The sequence below is a fragment of the Onychomys torridus genome, chromosome 13 (genome assembly GCF_903995425.1).
Source record: "Onychomys torridus chromosome 13, mOncTor1.1, whole genome shotgun sequence".
NCBI lineage: Eukaryota > Metazoa > Chordata > Mammalia > Rodentia > Cricetidae > Onychomys > Onychomys torridus.
This window is the reverse complement of record NC_050455.1, coordinates 65,194,732-65,217,594: the sequence shown is the minus strand read 5'-3', so window position 1 is coordinate 65,217,594 and position 22,863 is coordinate 65,194,732. Positions and strand designations below refer to the sequence as shown.

Here is a 22,863-nt window from a genome sequence, read left to right as displayed (position 1 = left end):
GGGAAGAGACCCCCGCAGCCCGGGAACTTCTGCAGCACGCCCCCAAAGGAACCCTTGCTGGGCACTGGGATGACCGGGTAGCTGCGTGGGCCTTTGGTGCCAGCTGCCGCACCAGCCCCCGCACTGGCGCCCACGCCCACGCCGGTCACGCATCCACCCCCAGCACCCGCTGCACCCGGCCCAGCACCGCCTGTGGCCGCCGCCACCGAGAGGCTGGCGGCGGCAGCGGAAAGGCTGGCTGCAGCCACCACGGCTGCCTCCTGTAGGGAATCGTCGTCGTCGTCGAAGCGCGGCCGCTTGTGATGGGCGTGCGGTGCGCCCGCCAGCTCAGCCAAGGGTGGTGGTGGCGGCGGAGGGGGTGGCGCGCCCAGTAGGTGCGGGCCCAGCAGGCCCCCGCCCCCGGCCACTGCGGCTGCGGCCGCCACCGCAGCTGCCTTGACGGAACTGAGCGGGTGACAGGCGGGGTGCGCGCTGGGCTGAGGCAGCGCTCGCTTGCGGCTGCCACCGTTGAACATGGCCTTGACGTCCTCCCAGGCGAAGACTAGCTCGTCTTGAGGGCTCTTGTCTGTGAGCTTGAGGTGGCGGCGCCAGGAATTGAAGTTGGCGGCGTCTGGCTGCGTGTACTTGGCGTCCGGGGTGCGGTGGGAGTGGAAAATAAACTTGTTAGGTGAGAAGTACATGTTGCAGTAGCTGCATTTGATGCACTTGGCGCGAGAGCTGTTGTAGCGCGCTGGGATGAAGCTGCCGCGGCAGCCCCAGGCGCACTCGTGCGACACGTCGAAGGCGAAGTTGTCCGGCAGCTTGGGCGGCCGGTTTTCGCCTAGGAACGACTTACACAGGCGCTCGGCCTCGCGCTTGGTGATCATGCCACAGCGCCGCGAAGAGATGGGCATGGCCCCAGCACGCCGCAGGATCTCCAGCTGGACCGGCGTACACTGCACGCACGTGATGCCCAGCGCCACGCGGCGATTGTGGATCTCGTTGTAGCTGAAGTTCTTGAGAAGGGTGTTGGAGATCTGCGCCAGGCACAAGCGTTCCTGCCCGTCGATCACCAAGGACACGATGGGAATGCCATAGAGGATCACCTGGCCCACCTGGTTGGGTTTGAGGTTGGCGTGGCCCGGCCGTGGCTGGCTCAGCGTGTCGGGCTGGAAGGCGCTCGAAGGCGATGCCAGCAGGATGTCGTTGGGCCCCGGCAGTGGGCTGGAAGCCATCTCCTCCACTGCGGAACCGCAGGCTGAGCGCTCCGGGTTTGCCTGGGAGACTGGAAAGGAAAGGAGAAAGTTGACTTGAACCTCCCGGTCTTAAGACAGGGGGAGGGGGATGAGAACTAACTGAAAATTACAATAGCTCCTTGCCTCGATTAAGACGTGGTTATTACCGGGTAATTGAGCGAGTTTCAGATGTACAAAGGTCATCTTTTAAAATTCCCCTCAAGGTCGCCCTTGAGAAAGTTCAGCGACTTGGAGTTAGCAATTTGTCCTCTGTCCTACTCGTCCCAAGCAAATTCTGTCCACCTATCTGTCATCCTATCTATTTATCGGTTTCAGCAAATTCCTAAGAATCTCAGGACACCCCCGGTTTATGGAATAAATTGATTGTTGGAACAAGATATGTGCCCGATCTAGGAACTAGAAAGAAATGATTGTTGTAGTTAATGACATACAAGTCATGATGAACTCCGGCTAGGCCATCAATGTCAAAATTGAGGGAGAGAGAGAGAGAGAGAGAGAGAGAGATATCATTCAGATGTGCCTGAAAAAAAATTGATTTTGGTTAAAACAAATTTAACCCAAACATTTTGAAAAGTGATTTTTGCGGTGTCTGTGGTTTCCTTGGGGTGAGATTCACCACTGGTTGCAACACTGTTCATTAAAGTAAAACGAAATCTCCTCTTCCCTGCCCTTGCTATCAGGCATTATTTTATTTACTGTAATTAGAACATTTGAGGGCTGCATGGTTGCCCCCAAATAAAGTATGTCGTTTCCAGATTTTCAAAGACCCATTTCATGATATAAGGACTTCTAGTTCTAGGTAGGTGGCTCAAGAAGAAGTTGGAGACATAAGCATTAAAAAGTCCTTTCCTGCCATCTTTATACAACGGACGGGTCAGTGCAGGCAAACGTGTTAAACCCAAAAGCTCGCAAAGAAATGACTTGGGGATCACGACTGGCAGAGGTTTAAAAAGTGTATTCAATTTCACACAAGTCAACTTCTGTGACATTTGCCCGCTTGGCTGTGACCATACTGTTCTATGTGGAGAGTGTGCCCAGAAGTAACCATACTTTCCAGATTAGGGAACCAATCGTGGGCGCACTGAAAGTGATGTATGGGTTCAGTCTGAAATAAAATTCTGATTTCACCTGGCCAGCTGGATACCCAATGGGGGAAAAAAATAAATATCAATTAAGTTGGAAATATAGAAAAGGCAGAGCAAAGAAATCTGTGCGAAAATAACAGTAAGTCAAAACAAGTTAAACGGTACATTCCTCAGGAAAACAAGCAATGGTCTTCCCGTAGCTACCTACCTGCACCATGCAGAGGCAAAAGCTGTCCCATGACCTGGAAAGTCACCAGTGGCCATCGCCTGGCAGCAAACTGGATTTTATTACAGCGATCACAGAGAATACACTAACCAGTCCCCTCGACCAAATGATTACAACGATGTTCCTTCTTTGGGTCCCCATGACATCTGAATGACCTCCTCTGACCTGCCGCCGCCCCGAGGATCTTCAGCTTACACTCCGCGCTCCGCGATCTCCAAGAAGGCCAAACAAGCCTTCTTGTTCGAAGGAGAGGATCGCTAGGCGTGTCAGTCACTTCACAGATCAGAGGAGATATTTTGGGGGGTTAGGGGGCATTAAATGGCACTCAAGGCGTGGTGATACTTGAGTCTGACACAACTAGCCCTAGCTTCGGCGGATGACCCTCCCAGGCTCATTTTTCTCTCAGAGAAGACCGTATCATATCAATAAGACCCTGGGAGAACTCGAACTCTCGCTTCTTAAAAACACGGGCCACGGATGCTGAGTTGGTTCTGCGTTAGGAACCACAGCCTTCTTGCGGAAGACCCAGCAGAAATGCCTGCTCTTGGGTGCCCCCCCCCTCTTTTTACCCCCAAACTCTTCCAGAAACTCCAGAAACCCAGCAGAGACAGAGTAAGATTTCGGTTGGGGTACATTTGAGGGGTGAAAGAAGAGACAATTAAAAGTTAGTTGAACTGAAAAAAGGAACCCGACAAACTTCTCCATCTGCCTCAGGAGGCAAAGACCCTCAAACTCTGGTTCTGCTACCCATCATGTCAGAGGCCAGCCGCCCCTCCACCTATGGCAGAAACTGCTCAGCCGGGCTTCTCCAACCTCCAGCTGGGTGCCCTGTCAGGCCGGGTGGCTTCGGGTCGTACCTGGTAACCCCTCGATGTCTTTAGGCGCGTGGCTGCTGGCCCATCTTCCGAGGACGCTCGGAGGCGAAGCATCCAAGCGGGTCCTCGAATCCAGCGGGCGGACTCAGGCGAGCTGAGCGAAGAATCCCGCGCTGGCGCTAGCTAATGGCGCTCGAGCCCCGGCGGGGGGCAGAACGAGGGCCTGGATTGCGGCGGGGTGTCCCCTCCACCACAGAAAGTGTGGGCACGAGGAAACCCGCGGCAGGCGAGCCCTGAGTGGAGCGCAGTCTGACAGCGCCTTTCTCTGTCTCTGAACTCGTGTCCGATGGAGGGGACGCCACCCAGCGGGCAGGGTGACGTCACCGTCTCCCTGACACTCCACATTAAAGGGCTGGCATGTTACAGGGAGGGAGGAGGAGAGCGAAAGCGAGAAGGAGCTACATTAGAGATCCTTTCCCAGCAGGCACGAAAGCCACCACCTAGCCCAGGGCAACTGACAGCTCCCCAACCTGGGAACCAAACAGCAATGAGGCTGGATCTGGTTTAGGAGTCCAAAGCTGAACAGCTTGTGTGCATCCTAGGGAGATTCTAGAACATTGTAAACTAAGTGTCTGGCTGCCTGAATTAGCCCCTCCTTGAAGTCCTCCTCCTCCTGAATGGTTCCTCCTAGCTGCCTCCGGGTGGGAAGAAACAAAACGCAGTCAGCTGGGGAACAGATTACCTTCAGCACCTCTGTCTGAAACACTGCAGAAGGAGAGAAAACAGAGAAGTTTCTACATTGGGTGACCAAGGCAGAAAACTGGGAAAGAGTCGGGAAGAGATGAGCGACCCCAGGTTTGCGCTTGCTTTTCAGGGCAAAGCAGCCACTGAGTCTTGTCTGGTCCACCGTGGGTACAATTGGGCGAAGACACCAGTGGGTGCCAGTGTGCATTTGTCTACCAGCGATGGTTAGAACACCCCTGCAACTCATTGTATAAGATCTATATGCAGGCCATGTCAGCACAAAGGGAAAAATGGGGTGGTCTGTTATAGAGGTCCTCAACCTGACAGGCCTTTGGAAAAATTGCCAGTTCCCCTGGAGAAATACATTTCTAGAGATTCCTCAAAGAGCATGCAGACCTTCACCCAAAAGGAACCAACTAGAATGAGAAAGAATCTCTCCCCATAGTTCTCCAAAGTGAGGCACACCCTGGGATATTAATGAAGTGTGCAATGTTATCTCCTAATTGGCTGGCTCCTAAGAGCCAGAACAGCCACTGGCCAGCTTATCAGAAACTAAAGAAGCCATTTGTTTGGAGGACGTTCTGAGGAAGGTACTTGCTGCGTGGGACAGCGGCAGCAAGTGTTCTCCCAGTACTATCCTAGATGAAGTCCATTTACTGCCAGAGGAAACAGGCTTGGGGATGGCTAGTTCTGTGTAGAAAGGGTAGAACTGACTCCACGAAGCCCAAAGCCCAACCAGACACCATTACAGCACAAACACACAGCCCCGAAGTACAAGTATAAAAACGTGAGAGCTTAACATGTCTCCAAAGGTTAGCAAAGCCAAGGAGAGCCAGGAAGGGCCTTTACTCAGGAGGCTCTCTCTCTCTCTCTCTCCCAACAGTTTCAGGGGCATGAAAATGGTGACATTTGTTTGAGGCAGAAGTTTCAAATGGCAGTGAAATAGTTTTTCCAATCTCCTCATTTCTAAGACCACCAAAAGCACAAATAAGACCCTGTCTTAAGGGGCTGAAATCAGCTCAGTACTTGCTTTCTCTTTAATGCTTCTATATACCTTCTACAAGATGGAGAACTTAGATTTGGGGGCCTTCAGGTTCATTTGCCTAGAAAATACCATTGCCATTCTCCAATCTCATCGCCAGGAAGACAAGCCTATTTCTCTCTCCCCAAGATTCCAGGGCCAAGCCTGCCTCTTCCTTGTTGGAATCCAGAGAGCCTAAAAAATAGGTTTAGATTTGCTGACTGCCCCCAGAGCCCAGGATGCTAGAAGGAAAGCTTTAGCTCTGCAGAAAGCTGCAAATGGGTGGGCCTTGAGACTGGAATTGGGGTAACAGGAGTTGATCATCTGTCTCTGAAGTACCCCTGGGAAATGCCGGGGCAGTGCTGTAGGGAAGAAGTGCCCCAGGGTCCATGCTTTTACCGTGTAGCTCCCTCATTTACTAAAAAGACAGATTCCTACTATTAAAAAGGTGTCTTCAAAAGATCTGCTGGGCAGTGGTGGCGAATGCCTTTATTCCCAGCACTGGATCTTTGAAGGTTTGAGGCCAGCGTGGTTTACAAAGCAAGTCCCAGGACAGCCAGAGCTATAATAACACAGAGAAACCCCATCTTGAAACCACAACAGAAATCTTTCCTTTTAAAAAAAAAATCATCTGTCTGTCTGTCCCTGCAGTGAAGCCCCACCCCGGTGACCCTGGCTGTCACTTCTTCCTCACCTATCACAGTGATTTGGAGGTTTACTGAATATAAGCCTGATACTTCAGTTTTTAAAAGTTTCACTAGAAAGAGTGTAGTGGGAGGCTAAATATTTTTATGCAAATACTTATAAGAAGAGTCACTGTTTTATTTTCCCAGTGAGTCTGGGTGTCCTGTTTAAAAAAAACAAAACAAAACAAACAAACAAACAAACAAACAAAAAAAAAAACAGGGCGTTTTTGCATTCTTGGGATTTCGAAGATTCTTGGAATTTCGAAGGCACAAAGCAGTTATTTTCAAAGTGCATTCTGCTCTCAGAGAATCTCATCTGGTTGTCGGAGTGAGGAGGTGCATGGGAGCCCATTTGAGTTCTGTGAGCATCTCTGCTACCCACTGTCTCAGAGACCCTTTGTTTTGAACAAGTCCCCTGTTGCTGCTCCCCAAGGCTGGGACAGTCCTTGCCCTAGCATCTGGGACCCTGACAGACCCTGGGAGGAGTTGGCCCAGGCGGGAGAAAGCAGTTTGGGATGAGTTAATCAATGCTTTCCTATTCGAGCGGACATGCGTTTTACACGTCGGGACTCTCCTCAGCCTGCTAATTGATTCAAATCGTTTTATTGGTTAAACTGGTGTCACCCGCTTGCATGATCTATCACCTCACAAAGGAGAGCATTTCCACTCCCATCTCCATTCCGGGCGGCTGCGGTTCACCCAGGCCAAGGACAGGTAAAGGAGCCCAGACGCTCGGACCCAAAGGAAAACCACAAACCGAGCAGTCCCCCTCGGAACTGGAGAGGCAAGAGGCGAGGCCTTCAGGCAAGAGCACACGGACAGCACTCCAGCGCTGATGGAGTCTTATAGCTAAGGCTATTAACAACTGGTGGAAGAGAGCTCAAACCAAGCCAGGGCCGAGCTTCTTCCACTTTGGAAGCGGGTTGATTCCGAGTCCGCAGTGGATCTGGCTGAGTAGCACGCCCTGGCCAAAGCAAGGGGAGGAGCTGTCCGCGGTGCTCACGCAACGCGTTGCTCCGAGGCTTAACGGATCCTAGAGGAAACCTCCCAGCTGGTCGCCATGGGAGCATTAGATTCAGGTTTGGGCAGAGGCAGGGCTCATTGCACTTAAGAGGCAGGCAAGAGGTGATGCGGGAACCACACTTCTAACTGCTCACATCTGGCCCGTTTCGAAAATAAAGACCTTAATACAATAAATCCATTACAATCAGAAGTTACATAGCAAAAGATTCACCCCCTAGTTCCCCATCACTCCTGTTCTCCTTTTGTTTACTCTCCGGTAGGAGTGTCTCTGTTCCTATCATTGACGTAGACGCTCCTGGCGTGGTATTTCTGTATCAGTCAGGAGACACATGCTTTCCCTGTCACTCCCAGGGGTGCGAAAGGAGATCCATAAGGAAACTTGAAGCCTGGTGAACAGATGAAGTCACCAAATAAAGGGGATTGTAGTCACGTGAAGCTGGTACAAGTTTCTCTGTGACCACTTCTCAGCTGTGGAACCTTGCTAAGATACCTACATTTCACAAACTTCACCTGCAAAATGAGGGCATTGACTGGTAGCTCACTGGGTTGAAGTGAGAATTAAACAATATACATATGGTGTGCTTGGCACATTTAATACGTGGTATTTTAAACTGCCCTTCCCTGGAGAATGAGAACAACGGCAGCTCCATCTGTTAGAAGTGCTAGAGAGCATCAACAGCTCCATAATAAGTAACAGCAATGATGCTTCAACTTAACGCTGAGGTGAAACCATGTTACCCCCAGGAATATCAGTTTTTCCCTTTAAAACTGTATTTTGTCCTAACTGATAGTACTTTTTAATATTTATTTTATTTTTAACTGCATATTTTTGTGTGCATCTGTGTGTAGATATGTGCACATGAGTACGGGTGCCTGAGGAGGCCAGAGGTGTTGGATTCTCCTGGAGTTGGAGTGAACAGGTAAGGTGACCCAACCAGTGGGGCACTGGGGACTGAATCTGCAAGAGTAGTATGTGTTCTTCAAATCTGTATGTATGTATTTTTTAGGCCACACCAAGTCACCTTTCCAGCCCCAGAATAGCATTATTTATTTATTTATAGATATGGGGTCTTGAAATCTCAATTCTCCTGCATTAGCCTACCCACTGCTGTGATTACAATCATGTGTCACCACACCAAGTTTTAGTGTTTATTTTATATACAAGTAGCCACAAATCCCAACAAATGTTTGTTCATCCCACTTTAAAGAAATTAATAATAAGAATTTCCAAGGATAATGATTGTAATGCTAATGATCGCTGACTACTCTCAATTCTCAATTACCATCCTTTCCACAACTTGGCAAGCCTAGCTCTGATTTTCAGTACATTGACTCATTCAGAGTCATATGAAGTAAAACAAGGACCGGAAGCCAACCGAAGGGTCATTCATGATGGAAATCATAAAGAAATGATAAAGGTCCTTGGAGGCAGAAACAATCATTGAGGATTCTCCTACTAAAAGGGATCCTTCCCCCAGCTGCTGGTGAAAAGCAGTTAGAACACCAACTTTCTTGGGGAAGAGAAGAAAAGAGAAAATGCACTCCCAAACTATGCACCCTTAAATTCTTCATGGGAATCAATGATTCCTTCACACGTTCCAAGCACACACTTTTGTAAGAAATGGGAACAGCAGGGGAAGAACCAAGCCTTAATTTTTCTTTATAAAGGAAGCCATTATTACAAGAAAACTTGAACTTGGGTAAATGGCAGAGAAGGCTCTTTATCCATTCGCAGGGACCAGGAACAATTAGGACATTTGCTGCTGGGATTTTCTTTTCTTTTTTAAGCAGAAAATGAATATTTATTTTCTCAGGGTCCTCCCACACCTACAAACACAGCAAGGCATGTGTGCACATCACTTATAAGAAGAAATAAATCCAGATTGGAGCATGAAGTTAGCATATGTGGTGGTCACTTAAGAAATATTAGCTGATCAAGATGAAATTCAAAGGCAACAAAAACACCCGAAGGTTTGTGGATGCACGCTTTCCCTAAATACACTCGCAAATGTGCATCAAAGAGGAACAGTGACACTGGGAATACACAGTGCACTAGGCACTCTTCCCTTCCCTCTCCTCTTTCTCCCTCTCCGGGAGCATGCATACACATATGACCCACCCCCTCCACTCCCCTTCTCTGCACACTGAAAAGGAGGGGGTCCTTTGAAATGGAGGTGGTCCCAGCTGGAAAACCCCAGAGCTCATTTAGATCACATCACTTCAGGCTTTTGTCTCTGCTTCTGAATAACCTAGGCTGCTACAACAAAAGGATAGGCATCTACATGGAGTTTTCATTGGCAAAGATGCATCTAAAAGATGCTGCTGTAATAATGAATAACAAGACAAGATGCTTGCATTTTTTGATTGCCATTCCAAAAGAAGGGAAAGGAGAAAATGGGAGATGGGAGAGAGAGAGAGAGAGAGAGAGAGAGAGAGAGAGAGAGAGAGAGAGAGAGTCATTTAAGAAGCAGAGATTGTGAAAGAGAAAGCCAAGGCAAGTATATATGGGTGGATTCCCACTAGAGTCTTTAATTGTATGAAGATTTCAACTACTACAAAATATATCAAATGGGGCTTGGGCTTATTTTATTCTCTAAGTGGCTCTTTATTTCAGGGAACTAGTTTAAGGAGTGACTGACACAGAGGATGTAGAACAGGACCTTTCACAGCTTGGAAAAGAGAAGGAGGGAGGTGGCTAGGGGAGGAGTATAGATCGTCTGTTGACGTGTCACTGGAGAGAAAATGACATAGATACACATTTAACATCTCCCCAGATGACACTGCTAGATGAAACATTAGGTTTTATTTTCTGGGGAAATGAAGACATTTTTGTTTTTCTTTGCCTGTTCTTTTCCCTAGTACCACCCACCTGAAAAATCTGCTTTGCCCCCAAGCTTGATGCTGTTCACTACTACACTGATAAACTGCCATGTGCTCTCTTGGTTTCCAGTAAGCAACATGCCTTTAGCGTTTCTTTTGTATGCAAACTTTAACTTTGTGTTAGCAAAAGGGACACGACGTGTTAGTCAAATAAATCTTATGGTTAGCTACCCCAACTTTGAAGCTTTTAAGCACCAAGGTTGAAAGAGGTTTGGTTTTTTTTTTTGTTGTTGTTGTTCAAGAAGAAATACCTTGAAACGCACAAAAATGAAAAGTTCTTTCAATACTCTATCTGAATATTTGCTGGGTGTCATATTTTTAGGAATATCCCCAGACCGAAGGCAATAAGCATCCCAAACTTTTTCAAAACATATTATGATATCACCAACAAACTCTTAATGTAGGCAAATAATTAAATTTTCCATCTTTTAGAACTGTGTAACCTTGGGTGTCTTAGAAACAAATTGCACAAACAAACCATGGAGATGAGTACTGAGGGTTTCAGAGGAGACATAATGAACCAACTTTAATTACTAACTTGAAATTAAAAATGTAATATACAGATTTAAATTTATTTTCACCTAAATTGTGTATAAAATTATATGGCTTTTGCAGGCTAAGAAATGCTTTGTAACCAGCCATGCTGCTAAAAAGTCTGAAGTAGTTTCCAAAAGCGAGTTCCCAGACTCACACAGTAATAATGACACATTTATCATTACTGATGACCACCTACTGGGTAATTATTGCTTTGTTACTACTATTACAATCAAGAGATTTCTTTATTTACTGTTAACATTCACTTAAAACTGAATGTTAATGACTGTTCTGAATTCACCAAAGAGAGTTTTCTGTTATATTTCAGAAGTACTTACGTTCTGGTTTAGAAATGGAAAACCACATCATAACAGAACAGAGAGCTAGGCAAGCACTTGGTTCTCACCTTCTCTCGAGAACATCAATGGCATTCTGAGGATTTCTGGAGCAAAATTCTCTGGCTCAGAATTGCCAAAAGGTCAACATAACGCAACCACTTGACTTGTGCTAATTATGTAAGTATTTTATTACAGGAGAGCCATTCATTATTGATACTTGTTTGCAGTAACTTCCTACCTGGGAGAGTTGTGTTTTATATGAGAAATAAACAACCCCTGCTGCACCAGGGCTAGCCTCTCCATCTGATTTCTCCTTACCTCTTTGTTTAGTTTCACATTCCTCCTAGGTTTTGTCCCTGTTGGTGAACATACAATCCCAGAAGTCTCTCCCCTCCATTCCCTTTGCCCCTTCAGAACTCCTAGTTCTTAAAAGCTCTGGGTTTTTAGATTTGGAGGGGAGCGGATGTGGGTGGGAAAACAACCAAAGGACTGCAGAAGCTGAAGTCCAAACTCCTTGAGACTTGGGCAACAATTTTCCTCTTCATAAGCTGCTTGTAATTCCCACTTGGGAAATATCATAAGTCAAGCTGGGCTTTAGAATACTCAGAGGCAAGGAAATGAACATAAAGAGGGCATGATGGAAACTCTTAAGCAGGAGAGAAACTCAGAGGGAAGCTCCTGGAGTCCCTGGCAAGTTTGAGTCTCACAGCCAGTGGTGGTAGTACAGTCTACAACAACTTTTTCCAAATGCTAGTACCAAATTCTACTAGTAAGACACATACCTTTGCTTGTGGGATGGCCTCAAGGAGTCCCAGTGAAATACTGCATTGGCTGCTTGGTCCAGAGACTCTAGAGAGTTTTATTCTATAAACTTGTATCTATCCAGTGCTTCCTAGAGAAGCCAAAGGCCTCCAGCCTAAACATAGGCGTTTCTTAGGTTTTCATATATGTTCTGAGACTCCTGCCAGTTTGGATGTAAGATGTCAGAAATCAGCAAGCTGGAGACTGAAGGGAGTTTGAAGTGGGGGTGCTTGTGAGGCAGGAGAGTATTTTTATGAAGGAAGCAGGAAATGGCCTGCTCCCTCCAACTGTGGAGGATGCAGGTGGGAAAGAACCAGCTGGAAGCTGTCATCCCAAGGGACCCTTGGATCGCTTGAGAAGGATGAAATGGTGTGGTCTGGAATGAGGTAGAGGGAACCTTGGGGAAGGCACTTAAAAGTTAGCTGAGATTGAACAGTTCTGACCACAGCCCTGAGCAGACCGAACAGATCTCAAATCTCAGGTTTACTCCTGAGTCTTTACTATGTAGCTTAGAACTTCATACAGAAACGTGAGGGAAGACTCAGACCCCAAGGGCTCTGTGATGAATTCTGGTGAGGGAAAGGGGGTGATGGGGAGGCTACTGTCCAAAGTGGGTGTTCTAGGTTTGGTCAGCTCACCACCCACCCTCTTCAGCCAGGCTCCTGGCCTCCTGCTTTTACCCCATGCCAGGGTGAAGCAGCTTTGTGTGATCTATGGAGGAATGCCGTTCCCAGCAAGGCTTCTTTAATGGTCCTTTAACAAACTCTTCGATCTCTCTTTGGCCGCTCTGCCTCTCACTCACCTCCTCCCTCTTCCCTTCTCCACTGTCTTCATCAATTATTTATGGCGAGCATTAATTATTCAGGAAAAGAGAAAACTCCAGCTTTGGGAACTTTACTAAGGGGAGCTGGGGGTTCCTTTCCTGTACCCACAGTAGTTTTGGAACTGCATTTGGCTTGATCCTGCTTTGAAGCAGAAGAGAAAGGGAATCCAGTAGTTGGACAGAAAATGGTGTGTGTGTGGGTGGGGTGGGGAAGGGGGTATGTGGATACACTCTTCATCTTGGTCCGCTCTGGCCGCTGACTGCTTTGTGTAACCTCGGGGGACCAGAAGTTACGAAGCTCATCTGCAGGAGTCGCTGTCCGGACCTGGTGGTGCTGAAACAGCCGGCTGGAGCCCTGAGGCTGAGGGTTTGGGGGCGGGGGTGGGGGTGGACGACCGGAGGGTAGGTGGTAGTGGTATGGGGAGGAAGGTCTGGGTTTGTCCCCAGGCAGGGGGACTGCTATCCAAAAAAGTCTGGTCTTCTTTCTCTTCAACGCCCCCCCACACCCAGCCCTGTGACACTAGGAACGCTGTAACCAAAGATTAATTGCCTTAATCAAATCGATCCACCCTCTGCAATTAATCTTTTACCAACAAATTAGAAACAATTTACCTCAACATCCTGGGCCAGGAGGAGAGAAGAGGTAGGTAGGATGGTGTGGGGAATGGATAGGATGGGAGACTTTGACAAAACCTACCAAAGGTGCGAGGCGGGCACTTGGGAACCACGAGGCGTCTAACGCTAGAGGAGGGGGAGGAGATGGGGTCAGCGGTGGGGTCCGTCGGGTCTGGAAATTCCTGGAGTGCGTTTCAGCTCGGGATTCTCCAAAGGAGTAGAGGCGGAGGGCAGAGGATGAGGCCACTTACCTGTCCGCGCCGCCCGCGCGGTCTCCGGCCCTCCGCGCTCGGTTCTCCCTCCTGCCTGGCGCTTGGCGGCTGCTGCGCGGCTCTGTCTCCCGCGGCGCCCGCCGCCTCCCCCGCGCGGGATCGGCCGCCGCCGCCCGCAGCCCGCGTTCCTCTGCGTTCCTGCTTGCAGGCGGGTCCTCCTCAGCGTCCCGGTCCGGTCCCGCCCCTCCCCTGCTCTCGGTTTCCCGCACCCCCTTAGCTCTTCCCACTCCCCTTCTCCGCAAGTTTGTAAGTTTGGGGTGAGGGTCGATCTCCTCGCACCCAGCTTCTCGGTTTAGCTTGCTCAGATCTGCACCCCCACTTCCCAGCTCAGACCTGGGCCTCTGACGCCGCCTGTTGGTCAGGCAAGGCCACAGCGCAGAGACAGTCCTTCACCCCTCACCCTCTCAGTGCCCAGTAGTCCAACCAGCACCAAAAGAAGGCGACAACTGCAGTGAGACCCAGGGCAAAAGGTTAATCGTGCCCATTGGGTGTGCATAGCCTGGGCTGGCAGATTGAGATCCTCACTAGAAAGGTTGTCCCGTGGCCTGCATGTCTCCTGTGGCACCCACAGACAGTTCATTAAGAGCTATACCCCTGCCCCAATTCTGCTGGGCCAAGAGGCTGTGGGGCCTTTTGGAAGAGTTAGTTGGCTGTGGACACCAACTGAGTATCTATGGAACCGAGAGAAGAAAGCTGGGAAGGTTAAAGTCCCCAGAATGAGTCCTTCTCGTAGAGGGTGTGGAGAAGCTTTAGGGCAAACTGGAGGTAGGGATGGGATGCAAATCATTCTCATTAGGGGGTGTCAAATCTGGGGCGCGCGGGGGGGGGGAGGTTGGCAAGTGTGGGCCAAGAGTTTCTAGGTAGAGCTCAAGGCTCTGGGAGAGGGGTTCTAGGGACAGGACAGAATTCAGGAGGACTAGGTGGCCTTACATAGGCAGGCTTTCTGCACTGGTCTAGTCTCCAGACAGCTACCCAGGTGCTGGTCTTATCCATGGAGCAACCAACCTACCCTTTGCACTTCTTGGGAAGTCTTGGTCTGGCCGCTGCTCCAACAAGGCATCACAGAGTGGAAGCACAATACCCTCCCTATCCTCACCCTGTCTTTTTCATTCAAAGAATTGATGTACTGTTTCTCACTACCCCCCCCCCCCACTTCTCTAATAAACGATTCCCATAGATTATTCGATGTAGAGAAGGAAGGCGGCTGCTTAAAAAACAAAAAGCCATAGCCCTAATGAGTTCAATTACAATGTGGTAAACACATTGCCTCTACGCTTTAATTAAGCCTGCTGCCCAATTTTAACTCATTAGTAATTCATTAAGAGAACAGCCCCGTGCTGGCGGGTGGAAGGCACCATAGACCGATTGTGCTGGGCGGAGTCCGCACACTGCTGCCGACAGCGGCCTTTGCGTTGGGCCTCAGAGAATCAGGTTTGCGACCCAGTGGCTTCAGTATCTATTAAGACCTGAATACCCTCTCCAGATGCACTAGACTTGGCAACTCTGAGCGACCCAGATGACCTGTCCTATGCCCAGTCCCTGGGGTTTGCAAAAGTTAGCAAACCTGTTGGGTAGGTAAAGGTTACGGTATGGGGCTGAGTATCGGCAGTGGGAAAGTTTTCAGGTTAAACCAAGTGGCCAGGTTAGGTACTTTCATGCTCCTTTCATTTCGTATTAGATGTAAAGAAAAAAAAAAAGCCAGGTTTGGCTTTAGCTCTCAGCATTATTACAGTCTGCATGCTTGCATAGAAATCAGACCATGCTTTTTGAGCCAGGGTTGAGGATTGTAGTGGGAGAAGAGCATTGGCTGCAGAAGGGGAGATCTGGAGGTAGGAGCCCAGATTTTCCTTTATCCTTTTTACTCTCTTCTGAGTGGTTAAGACCGGGGCTCCGCATCTATAACCATGCAGGTTGAGACCAGCACTTGAGGCCATCCCTTTGTGGACAGGAAGGGGTAAGTGTGGCAGAGTGAATCATGCCCTGGGAGTGTGTCAGCGAACTGCTATGGTCGGTAGTGCCTTTCCCTAATGGAGAGTGTTTAAGATGCCCCCTCCCCCTTCCCTGGCCTTCATAGGTTCTAGAAAGTGTCAGCGTGTTCTGGGCGTCACAGTTTGGGCAGGACTGAACTCAAGTTTCCAAAGTAAAGGACATACACAGAGCGAAGCTTTGGAAAAGAAAAAGGACTTGGAACGGCTTCCTGTCCCACTTTGGGGATTTCTTTGGTTGGGAGAATTCCTGGTCGCCCCTGTGGCTCACCGCGCCCCCTATGTGCAGCGGGAACTTGTCCGGGCGACGTGGGCCGGCTCCGCCTCCTGAGGGCGGGTGGAGACTCCCCGCGGTCAGTGCGAGCCCCAGGGCTGGAGCTGTTTGCGCTCCCTCCACACTGGAGCTCTTCCCAGTCGCCAATTGTGTCTGCACGCGTCCAGCCGCTCTCTTCCCTTGTCCGAGCTGCAGCTGCACCTAGAAGCGAGTGCACTGACGGGATTTTCTCTTGGCGGAGGGTGAAGGTCCCGCGGCCAAGTGGCCCAAGAGGAGCGCGGGGCGCTCCGCGGACTCTTCGGTGCTTGGCTAGGATGCGCCAAGGGATGTTTGAATTTTGGCCTACCAGCTCCCGGAGGCAGGGGATGCTGCGGGTTCAGGCTGGGTACTTCAAGGACTAGGGTCTTGCCTGGCTTTGCACTCCTTGGATTCTCTGGAAAGGGTTCCGGAGAAATCTGGGCCCCTGCCGGAACTGAGTCTCGGCCCAGGAGTGGTGGATCCCTCCCAGGAGGGTGGGCCGCAGGAGAGGCTCTCCTGTCAGGTGGGGCGCAGAGTGCACAGACCCGGGGTCCTGATGAGGGGCTGCACTGGGTCTGGGGAGTGTCGCCTGTGGTTGCTTTCCCGGAGCGGCGCGCTGCCTTGGTTGATCTTCCTCCCAAGGTCTGGCCTTGGGGCAGCGGCGCCTCCCGGCAGAGAAGATTGGCCTCTCTGCTCTAATCTCGCTGGGAGAAAGGTCGTTCTGTAGCGCTGGGTGCGATCAAAGTACAAAAATGTGACCCGCACCGCAGTCGATCCGGGTGCCTAAAATGCGGAGGGGCAACGATGGGATCAGCAAAGCGAACAAGTGGACAGCCTCGCAGGAAACCCGCCTCTTTCTAAGAGTTTCCGGGTTTGGAATCCAGTTTGATGACTGTGGGGGGACTCAGAGGCACGAGGGCATTTATCCTCTCTGGGGAAAAAGTTACCAGGAACAACATTTCAGAGAAATCCCTCGCGTCTGATGTTAATTACAACTGAAATAGATTGCCTTCCTTTTTTTTTTTCCTTCTCTAATTCAAGGACTGGGAGGTAGGATATAATCTGATCTGTTGACAGTAGAATAATGAAGTACTTTTTGTGAATTTAGGGGGACGGAACACCTCTACAGTCAGGTGAAACCTTTAGAACTGCCCCCACCCGCTGCAAGAGGAGGTGGCCTCCTTTGGCCAGGTGCTTCATTCTAAACTATACTCCATTCCCAGCGTGCTTTTTCTTGTTTGGGACGCTGCACACAGGACCGGAAGCCAGGGTAGAGCTTGGAGATGTCGAGGTTTCCCCCATGGTGGGCCTAAGCCCATCTGTGGGTTTCATGCAATTTACTTCTCTCTTTCTTTCTGTTGTGACTCCCCTCCCCGCCACCACACAGCACCGGCAGCTGTGGAGACAGACCCTTAGAAATCAACTGTTAAGATACTAAAATGTTGTTTGCTGTTTTGAAGGGTGTCTCTGGGGACAAGGATGCCTGCCATCCAATAGTTTAATACTGTAAAATAAGAGATGTGGAGTGGGAGGACTCAGAAGAGAATCACATCGTCGGTAAGGCACAGAAAGTAAAGATCCCAATTTATTAGTCCCAAATAGGCAGGCTAGTAACCATTTACAAGCGTGTTCTAACAGAGCTGGCAGAGTATGGACAAGAGCTCCTGACAGGCAGACAGGAGATATGTGGGAGGTTCTGGAGATGGTGTCTTGACTCACTGTAGTCATAAAGCAGTAAGAACATGTTGACTCATTCTTGAAGTATATTTTGGAAAGAAGGAAAAGCATGTTCATGATTAAAATACTTATATGTTATCTATATGAAGAACCTTTCATTTGATTATCATGTGACTCCCCTGAGTTAGGAATCATTGTCCACATTTTACAGACTTTGAAAACTGAAGCTCAGAGAGGGTACCTTTTTCACAAGACCACACAGCTTGGTAAGTAGCAAAACCTCGTTTCAAGTTAGTGTGTTTAGATTTCAAAGTATGCTCTCAGTTATTACAGTATACTGTGGATCACTTTACATTAACCATGCCATTTTATCCTTGTGACATTATTAAGTAGATGTGGCCCACCTTAACTCCAGTTGGATTATGATTCTCAGTTCATAAGGCAGATTCATGACAGTTCATTTTGAAGCTGATATTTGAGGGATTGTATTTGGAGATATATAACTGTTCTGGTTTGGCTGTGTCACCCAAAGCTTTATGTGTTGGATGTTTGGTTCTCAGTGTAACAGTATTAAGAGGTAGTGGAGTTTTTAAGAGGTGGGATCTAATGGGAGGTAGTTAGGTCAATGGGTACCTGACCTCAGAAATGATGACTGGGATTTTCTGGAGACTCTAATAAGTTTTCTTGAGAACACATGGCTATGAAAGTATAAACTTCAAGGTTGGAGTTGCAGTTCAGTTGTAAGGCACTGGCAACACACACACACACACACACACACACACACACACACACACACACACACACCAAAAGAAAGAAAGAGAGAAAGCCAAGATATTAGGGCTGACTCCTAGATCTTCCTCTGACTTCCCCTCTTACTGTGATACTCTTTAGTATTAGGCCCTCACTAAAAGCCATGCAGATGGAGTTGCTGAGACTTGAACACTCTACCTAAAGAAACCATTGTTCTTTTAAAAAGATCTATCTATCTATCTATCTATCTATCTATCTATCATCTATCTATCTATCTATCTATCTATCTATCTTGTGGTGATATATTGTGTCCTCCAATATATTGTGCACCCTAATAAAGCTTATCTGAGGATCAGAGGGAAAAGCCAGTCACTATAGTAAACACAGAAGTCAGGCACTGGTAGCACATGCCTTTAATCCTAGCGTTCAGGAGGCAGCTCTCTGAGAGTTGAAGGCCACACTGGGAACAGAGCCAGGCGTGGTGGCACATGCCTTAAATTCCAACATTTGGTAACCATAAAGGTCTGGAGATCTATACAGACAGACAGGAAGTGACAGAGCTGGGCAGGAAGAGGAAGTGATGCAACTGGGTGGAGAGAGAAAATGAGATGCAGAACAGAAAGGCATATAGGCATGGGTATACAAGAAGTAGGTCTCTTTGTAGGCTGAAGGCTGGTGAGGTGAGGTTGGTTGTGGTTTGTCCTAGTCCTCTGACCTCTCGGTTTTAACCTTAATATCTGGTTCCAGGTGTTTTTTTTTTTTTTTAAATAAAAGACCATTTAGCAATTTGTCTTACACTATCATCTATCATCTCTCTCTCTTTCTTTTTATCTATCTATCATCTATCTACCTATTTATTATCTATTTGTCTATCTATCATCTATCTACCATCTGTCTGTCTGTCTATCTATCATCTATTTATCTACTTGAGGCAAGGTCTCTCTAGATATTTTTGGCTGGCCTCAGAGTCCTGCATCCTGAGTGCTGGGATTAGAGGCATGAACTACCACATTCAGCTACTTTTTGTTTTTGAACAGGAGCTTAGGTAGCCCAGGCTGGCCTCAAAGCCACTAGGTAGGTGAGGTTGACCTTGAAGTCCTGATCTTCATTTTCTAAGTACTGGGTTATAGGAGTACACTACTATCTGGTGAAGAAACCTTTTTTAAATTTATGTATTGCCTAATTAAAGGGAAGTTTAATCATGTCAAAGGAAAATGGACTAATACAACAATGTTCTCAAGGCCTTTGGATTAGGCACCAGTCTCCTGTCTTTTCCAATGTCAAAGTCTTGGTGGAAGTTGATGACTTCTTTATTTCAATTCATGCAGTTGGAAACCAGAAACTTAGGGAGAGGTGGGGTGCTCTGACTTCTGTAGTGGATTGTGCCTCTCTCAGAGTCATTAACTTGGTGGCATTCAGTATCCTGAAGTTTCTTAAAGTTATGTATATCTGGTCTTCCTAGAAAAGCAAACTCAGGCACTTCAAAGAGCAAAAGCCAAACAGTTTCTGGGACTCAGTCACATACTCCAAAGGAAATACATGGAAATACTCCAAAAGGAGCCATGGACCACACACATGGTCTTGAATTCTCTTCAAGGGCATGGTTTGAAAATTGTGGGAGGCATGGTCAAAACAGACACACATCTATAGCCAATGGGCACACACAAGACAAGAGAGGCTCTCAGTGTGGGTCTGACCCAGCTCATTCTGATAGATATCTAATTGACAACAGCTTTTCTTTGGGATGAACATGAGGCCTGAACTGTGTCCAGAATTGTGTGCAAGTAAACAGACAGACCCTGGCCCCAGTTCAATGCTAATAAATATAACAGTTAATGGCTTTTTTTTCTCATTAAACTCTGAATGTTAAACAAAAATGTTCTCCCAGGGCAGTTCATCTATATGTATCTTTTCTATTTGTAGGCCAGTGCACAAGACCCCGTCGACTCAGTCTCCTGCTCCTGAAACACAAGGCTTGGGAAAGCAGAGAGACTCTTACCTACAGAGTCATCCTGGGAAGCAATGGCAGAGTTGCAGACACTTTAGACCCATACCTGGCTTGATCCTTGGCATTTTAAGCTGTTGTCACTGTGATAGATCATATTATAAGTAGTTTTAATAGCAATTATTAACTGAATGATATACTTATCTGCTCTGCTTTTTGGATGACATATATTCTGTATTTATCTGGCTGGTTAGCAGCAGAAATACATTTAATATCATAAAAGGGCCAGGTTTGTCAATACCCTATCATTATGATACTTATGGAATAAGCTTATTTCAATGTTCAGCTGTTCTGTGGAGCGAGGCTGTCTTAGTCTCTCCATCTTTTTGGTTATATGGTAAGGCAAAAATATATTCCACAGAGTTTTTTTCTTTTAAAGCTTGGTACAGGCAGGAAGTGAAAAGTAGGAGGGAATCTATCAACAAGGGCTAGAGAGATGGTTCAGCAGTTAAGAGCTCATACTGTGCTTCCAGAGGACCCAGGATTGATTCCCAGCACACAGGTTGAATGGACACAACAGCCTGTAACTCCAGCTCCAAGGATCCAACACCCTCTTCCTGCCTCTGAGGGCATTGCTTTCATGTGCACAAACCCACAGACAGACGACAGACAGACAGACAGACAGGCAGACACACGCACGCACGCACGCACCCATGCTGAAATAAAACATTTGAAAAAAAGAGAAACCTATTTTAAAAAATTGGTAGGATTTTGTACAGGCCAGGATCCAGCAGGCAGCCTGGAGTCCCAGGAATTTTGCTATGGCCTCTGGGTATCTCTTTAAGCTCCTCCACTTATGAGGCTGTGAATGAGTTTGGAGAACTTCTCCCTGAGAGGGTATTTCAGATGGCTTGAACATATGAAAAGTGTGAAGATGCCAGTCACCTAGATTAGAATGAAATGGGATTATCTGTCAGAGGGGAGACAGCATGAGAAAGGGGTCCTATTAGAGGAACCTCATATTTTACAATTTTGCCAAGGGCTGGCCCTGCCTGGCTAGGTGAGGCACAATGGTGATACAGGATGGTGATGCAGGCTGGATGCCAGCAAGATCCCCCTGCAGGGCTTCTATTTGTTGACACAAAGATTGCTATCAGCACAAAACACAAAATGAGACAGCATGCCATTGTGACTAACTCGAGGAGTCCATGATCCAACAGTACAGGGCCACAGAGAGCCCGAGCCTCTTTTCACATGGTGGTGGTCTTTGTATAACTGCTTTCTTTTGCTGTTTTTCTTTTCAGGCAACAACAACAACAACAACAACAACAACAACAACAACAACAACAACCTATGAAGAAATCACTTGGGAGCAGTAGGGAGGATCTGGAGTGAGAGGCCAGTGTGGGCTGTATAGTCAGAGCCTGTCAAAAAGTACTACTGCTGTTGATATCATCAGGAGGAGGAGGAGGAAGAGGAGGAGCAGAGGAAGAGGCAAACAAATAAACAAATAAAAAGAATTAAGAAGAGTGGCATGTAAGCAAAATGAAACTATCACAATCATTGTGCCCATCAGCAGGAACTGCTGACAATGCAGCTCACCAGCCCCGTTCTACGGCTCACCCCACACCGTCCTTCAGGGGAGACTTTCTGTGAATCTGATTGCACTCAGTGATGTACTATCCGGTTGATGCTTAGCCTCCTGGTGTTCATCCTTTCGCCCCTCTGGTCTGAAGGAACAGGAATGATAACTAAAGGTCTTGAGTTAAGAAAGTGGATTGGAATGGTTGGAAGAAGAAGGTGTAGGGTGGGGATCGCTTATCAGCTGTCCTTAGGCGTCATGATAAGCTTTGGTGTTTGTGTGGGGGCTTGTTCCTGTTTCCTGGCCAGAGGCCTGACCTCCTGATCAGGTTGGATACCTGATCTAGCCTGTTGTTAGATTGGGAATTGGGGCACACTCTGAGGAGGTGACAAAGTGTTACTTGGTGGGGTTTTTCCTTCTGTGTCCTGCAGTCACGGTCTTTGGGAACCTTGACAGAAGGCATCACATGTTCTCAGATTTTGCAGGAGTTTTCTATCTTTCCTCCTCGTATTATCTTGTGCTTTCCCTCCCCCCTCCCTTCTCTCTCTGACAAGGCTTCACTATGTAGCCCTGGCTGGTCTGCAACTTACTATGTAGACCAGACTGACCTCAAAGTCGGAGCTCCACCTACCTCCACCAGGGCTGGGATTAAGGTGTGTCCTACCCTGCCCATCTATCTTGTTTCATTTGGGGCTCGACTCTAGGTCTTCCTCTTTGAAAGTATCTTCTATGCATAGATGTGGTGTTTTTATGTGTGAATGTGTATTCTGGTGCACGTAGTTCAGTGTTTGAAGACTGCTAGGGCGATTGGTGACACAAAGGTTGTGGGAGTAACCAATCAACATCTGATTTGACTTGAGGCCCACTGCACAAGATGGAACCCATACCCAACACTGCTTGGGTGACCAAGAGCCAGAGATTGAATAGCCCAGAGACCTAGGGTAAAAATCAAATACTACTGGTCTTAAAAAAGTGATATCTCATACTTTTTATAGTTTATTATCTGAATACCTATATTTAATTTGTGGTTGTCTTGGTCCTTTAAAATTGCCCAACTTAACAAATCCTAAATATGTCCCCATTCTCCTAAATCCACAACAGATAATAATCCTTTCACCCTGACCACCTCTTGCCCTGCTTTGTTGTTATATTGCTTTGTGTTTGCTTGTATGTTAGCCTTTCGTTTTAGTTAGACAAGTTTGCTATCACTATTTATTTAATTAAAGAATTTAAGACAGGGTCTCAATACATTGCTAGAGTTGGCCTTGGTCTCATGATCTCCTGTTCAGCTTCCTGAGTGTTGGAATTACAGACATGTACCACAATGTTTCACGTGGTGAGTATATTATATTATATATTACCAGTATATTAATATACCAGTATATTAATATATTATATTATATATTACCAGTATATTTATAGTTATATGAATCAGTGTCGTTTTCCTTGTTTTTAAATTGTTCATTTTTAAGTGCTTTAATTATTCCTATTTGTCTTTGGGAATGGTTTTTCTTTCTGTTGCAAGAACATTCTT

At 47.5% G+C, this 22,863-nt stretch overlaps 1 protein-coding gene across 2 annotated transcripts in view; it reads right to left on the bottom strand.

The window, feature by feature from the left end:
* The window catches only part of Skor2 (SKI family transcriptional corepressor 2), a 45,302-nt gene extending 41,614 nt beyond the window's left edge, over positions 1–3,688 (bottom strand). The window contains exons 1-2 of one of the 2 annotated variants that reach the window (XM_036205270.1): positions 3,404–3,688; positions 1–1,264 (exon numbers count right to left, since the gene is read on the bottom strand). The exon at positions 1–1,264 is cut by the window's left edge and continues 1,393 nt beyond it. In XM_036205270.1, the coding sequence (XP_036061163.1) occupies positions 1–1,214 (1,214 nt within the window). In that variant the 5' untranslated portion in view covers positions 1,215–1,264; positions 3,404–3,688. The remainder of the gene's footprint in view (positions 1,265–3,403) is intronic. The other variant, XM_036205271.1, reaches the window with a different exon arrangement.
* Positions 3,689–22,863: the final 19,175 nt, after the last annotated feature.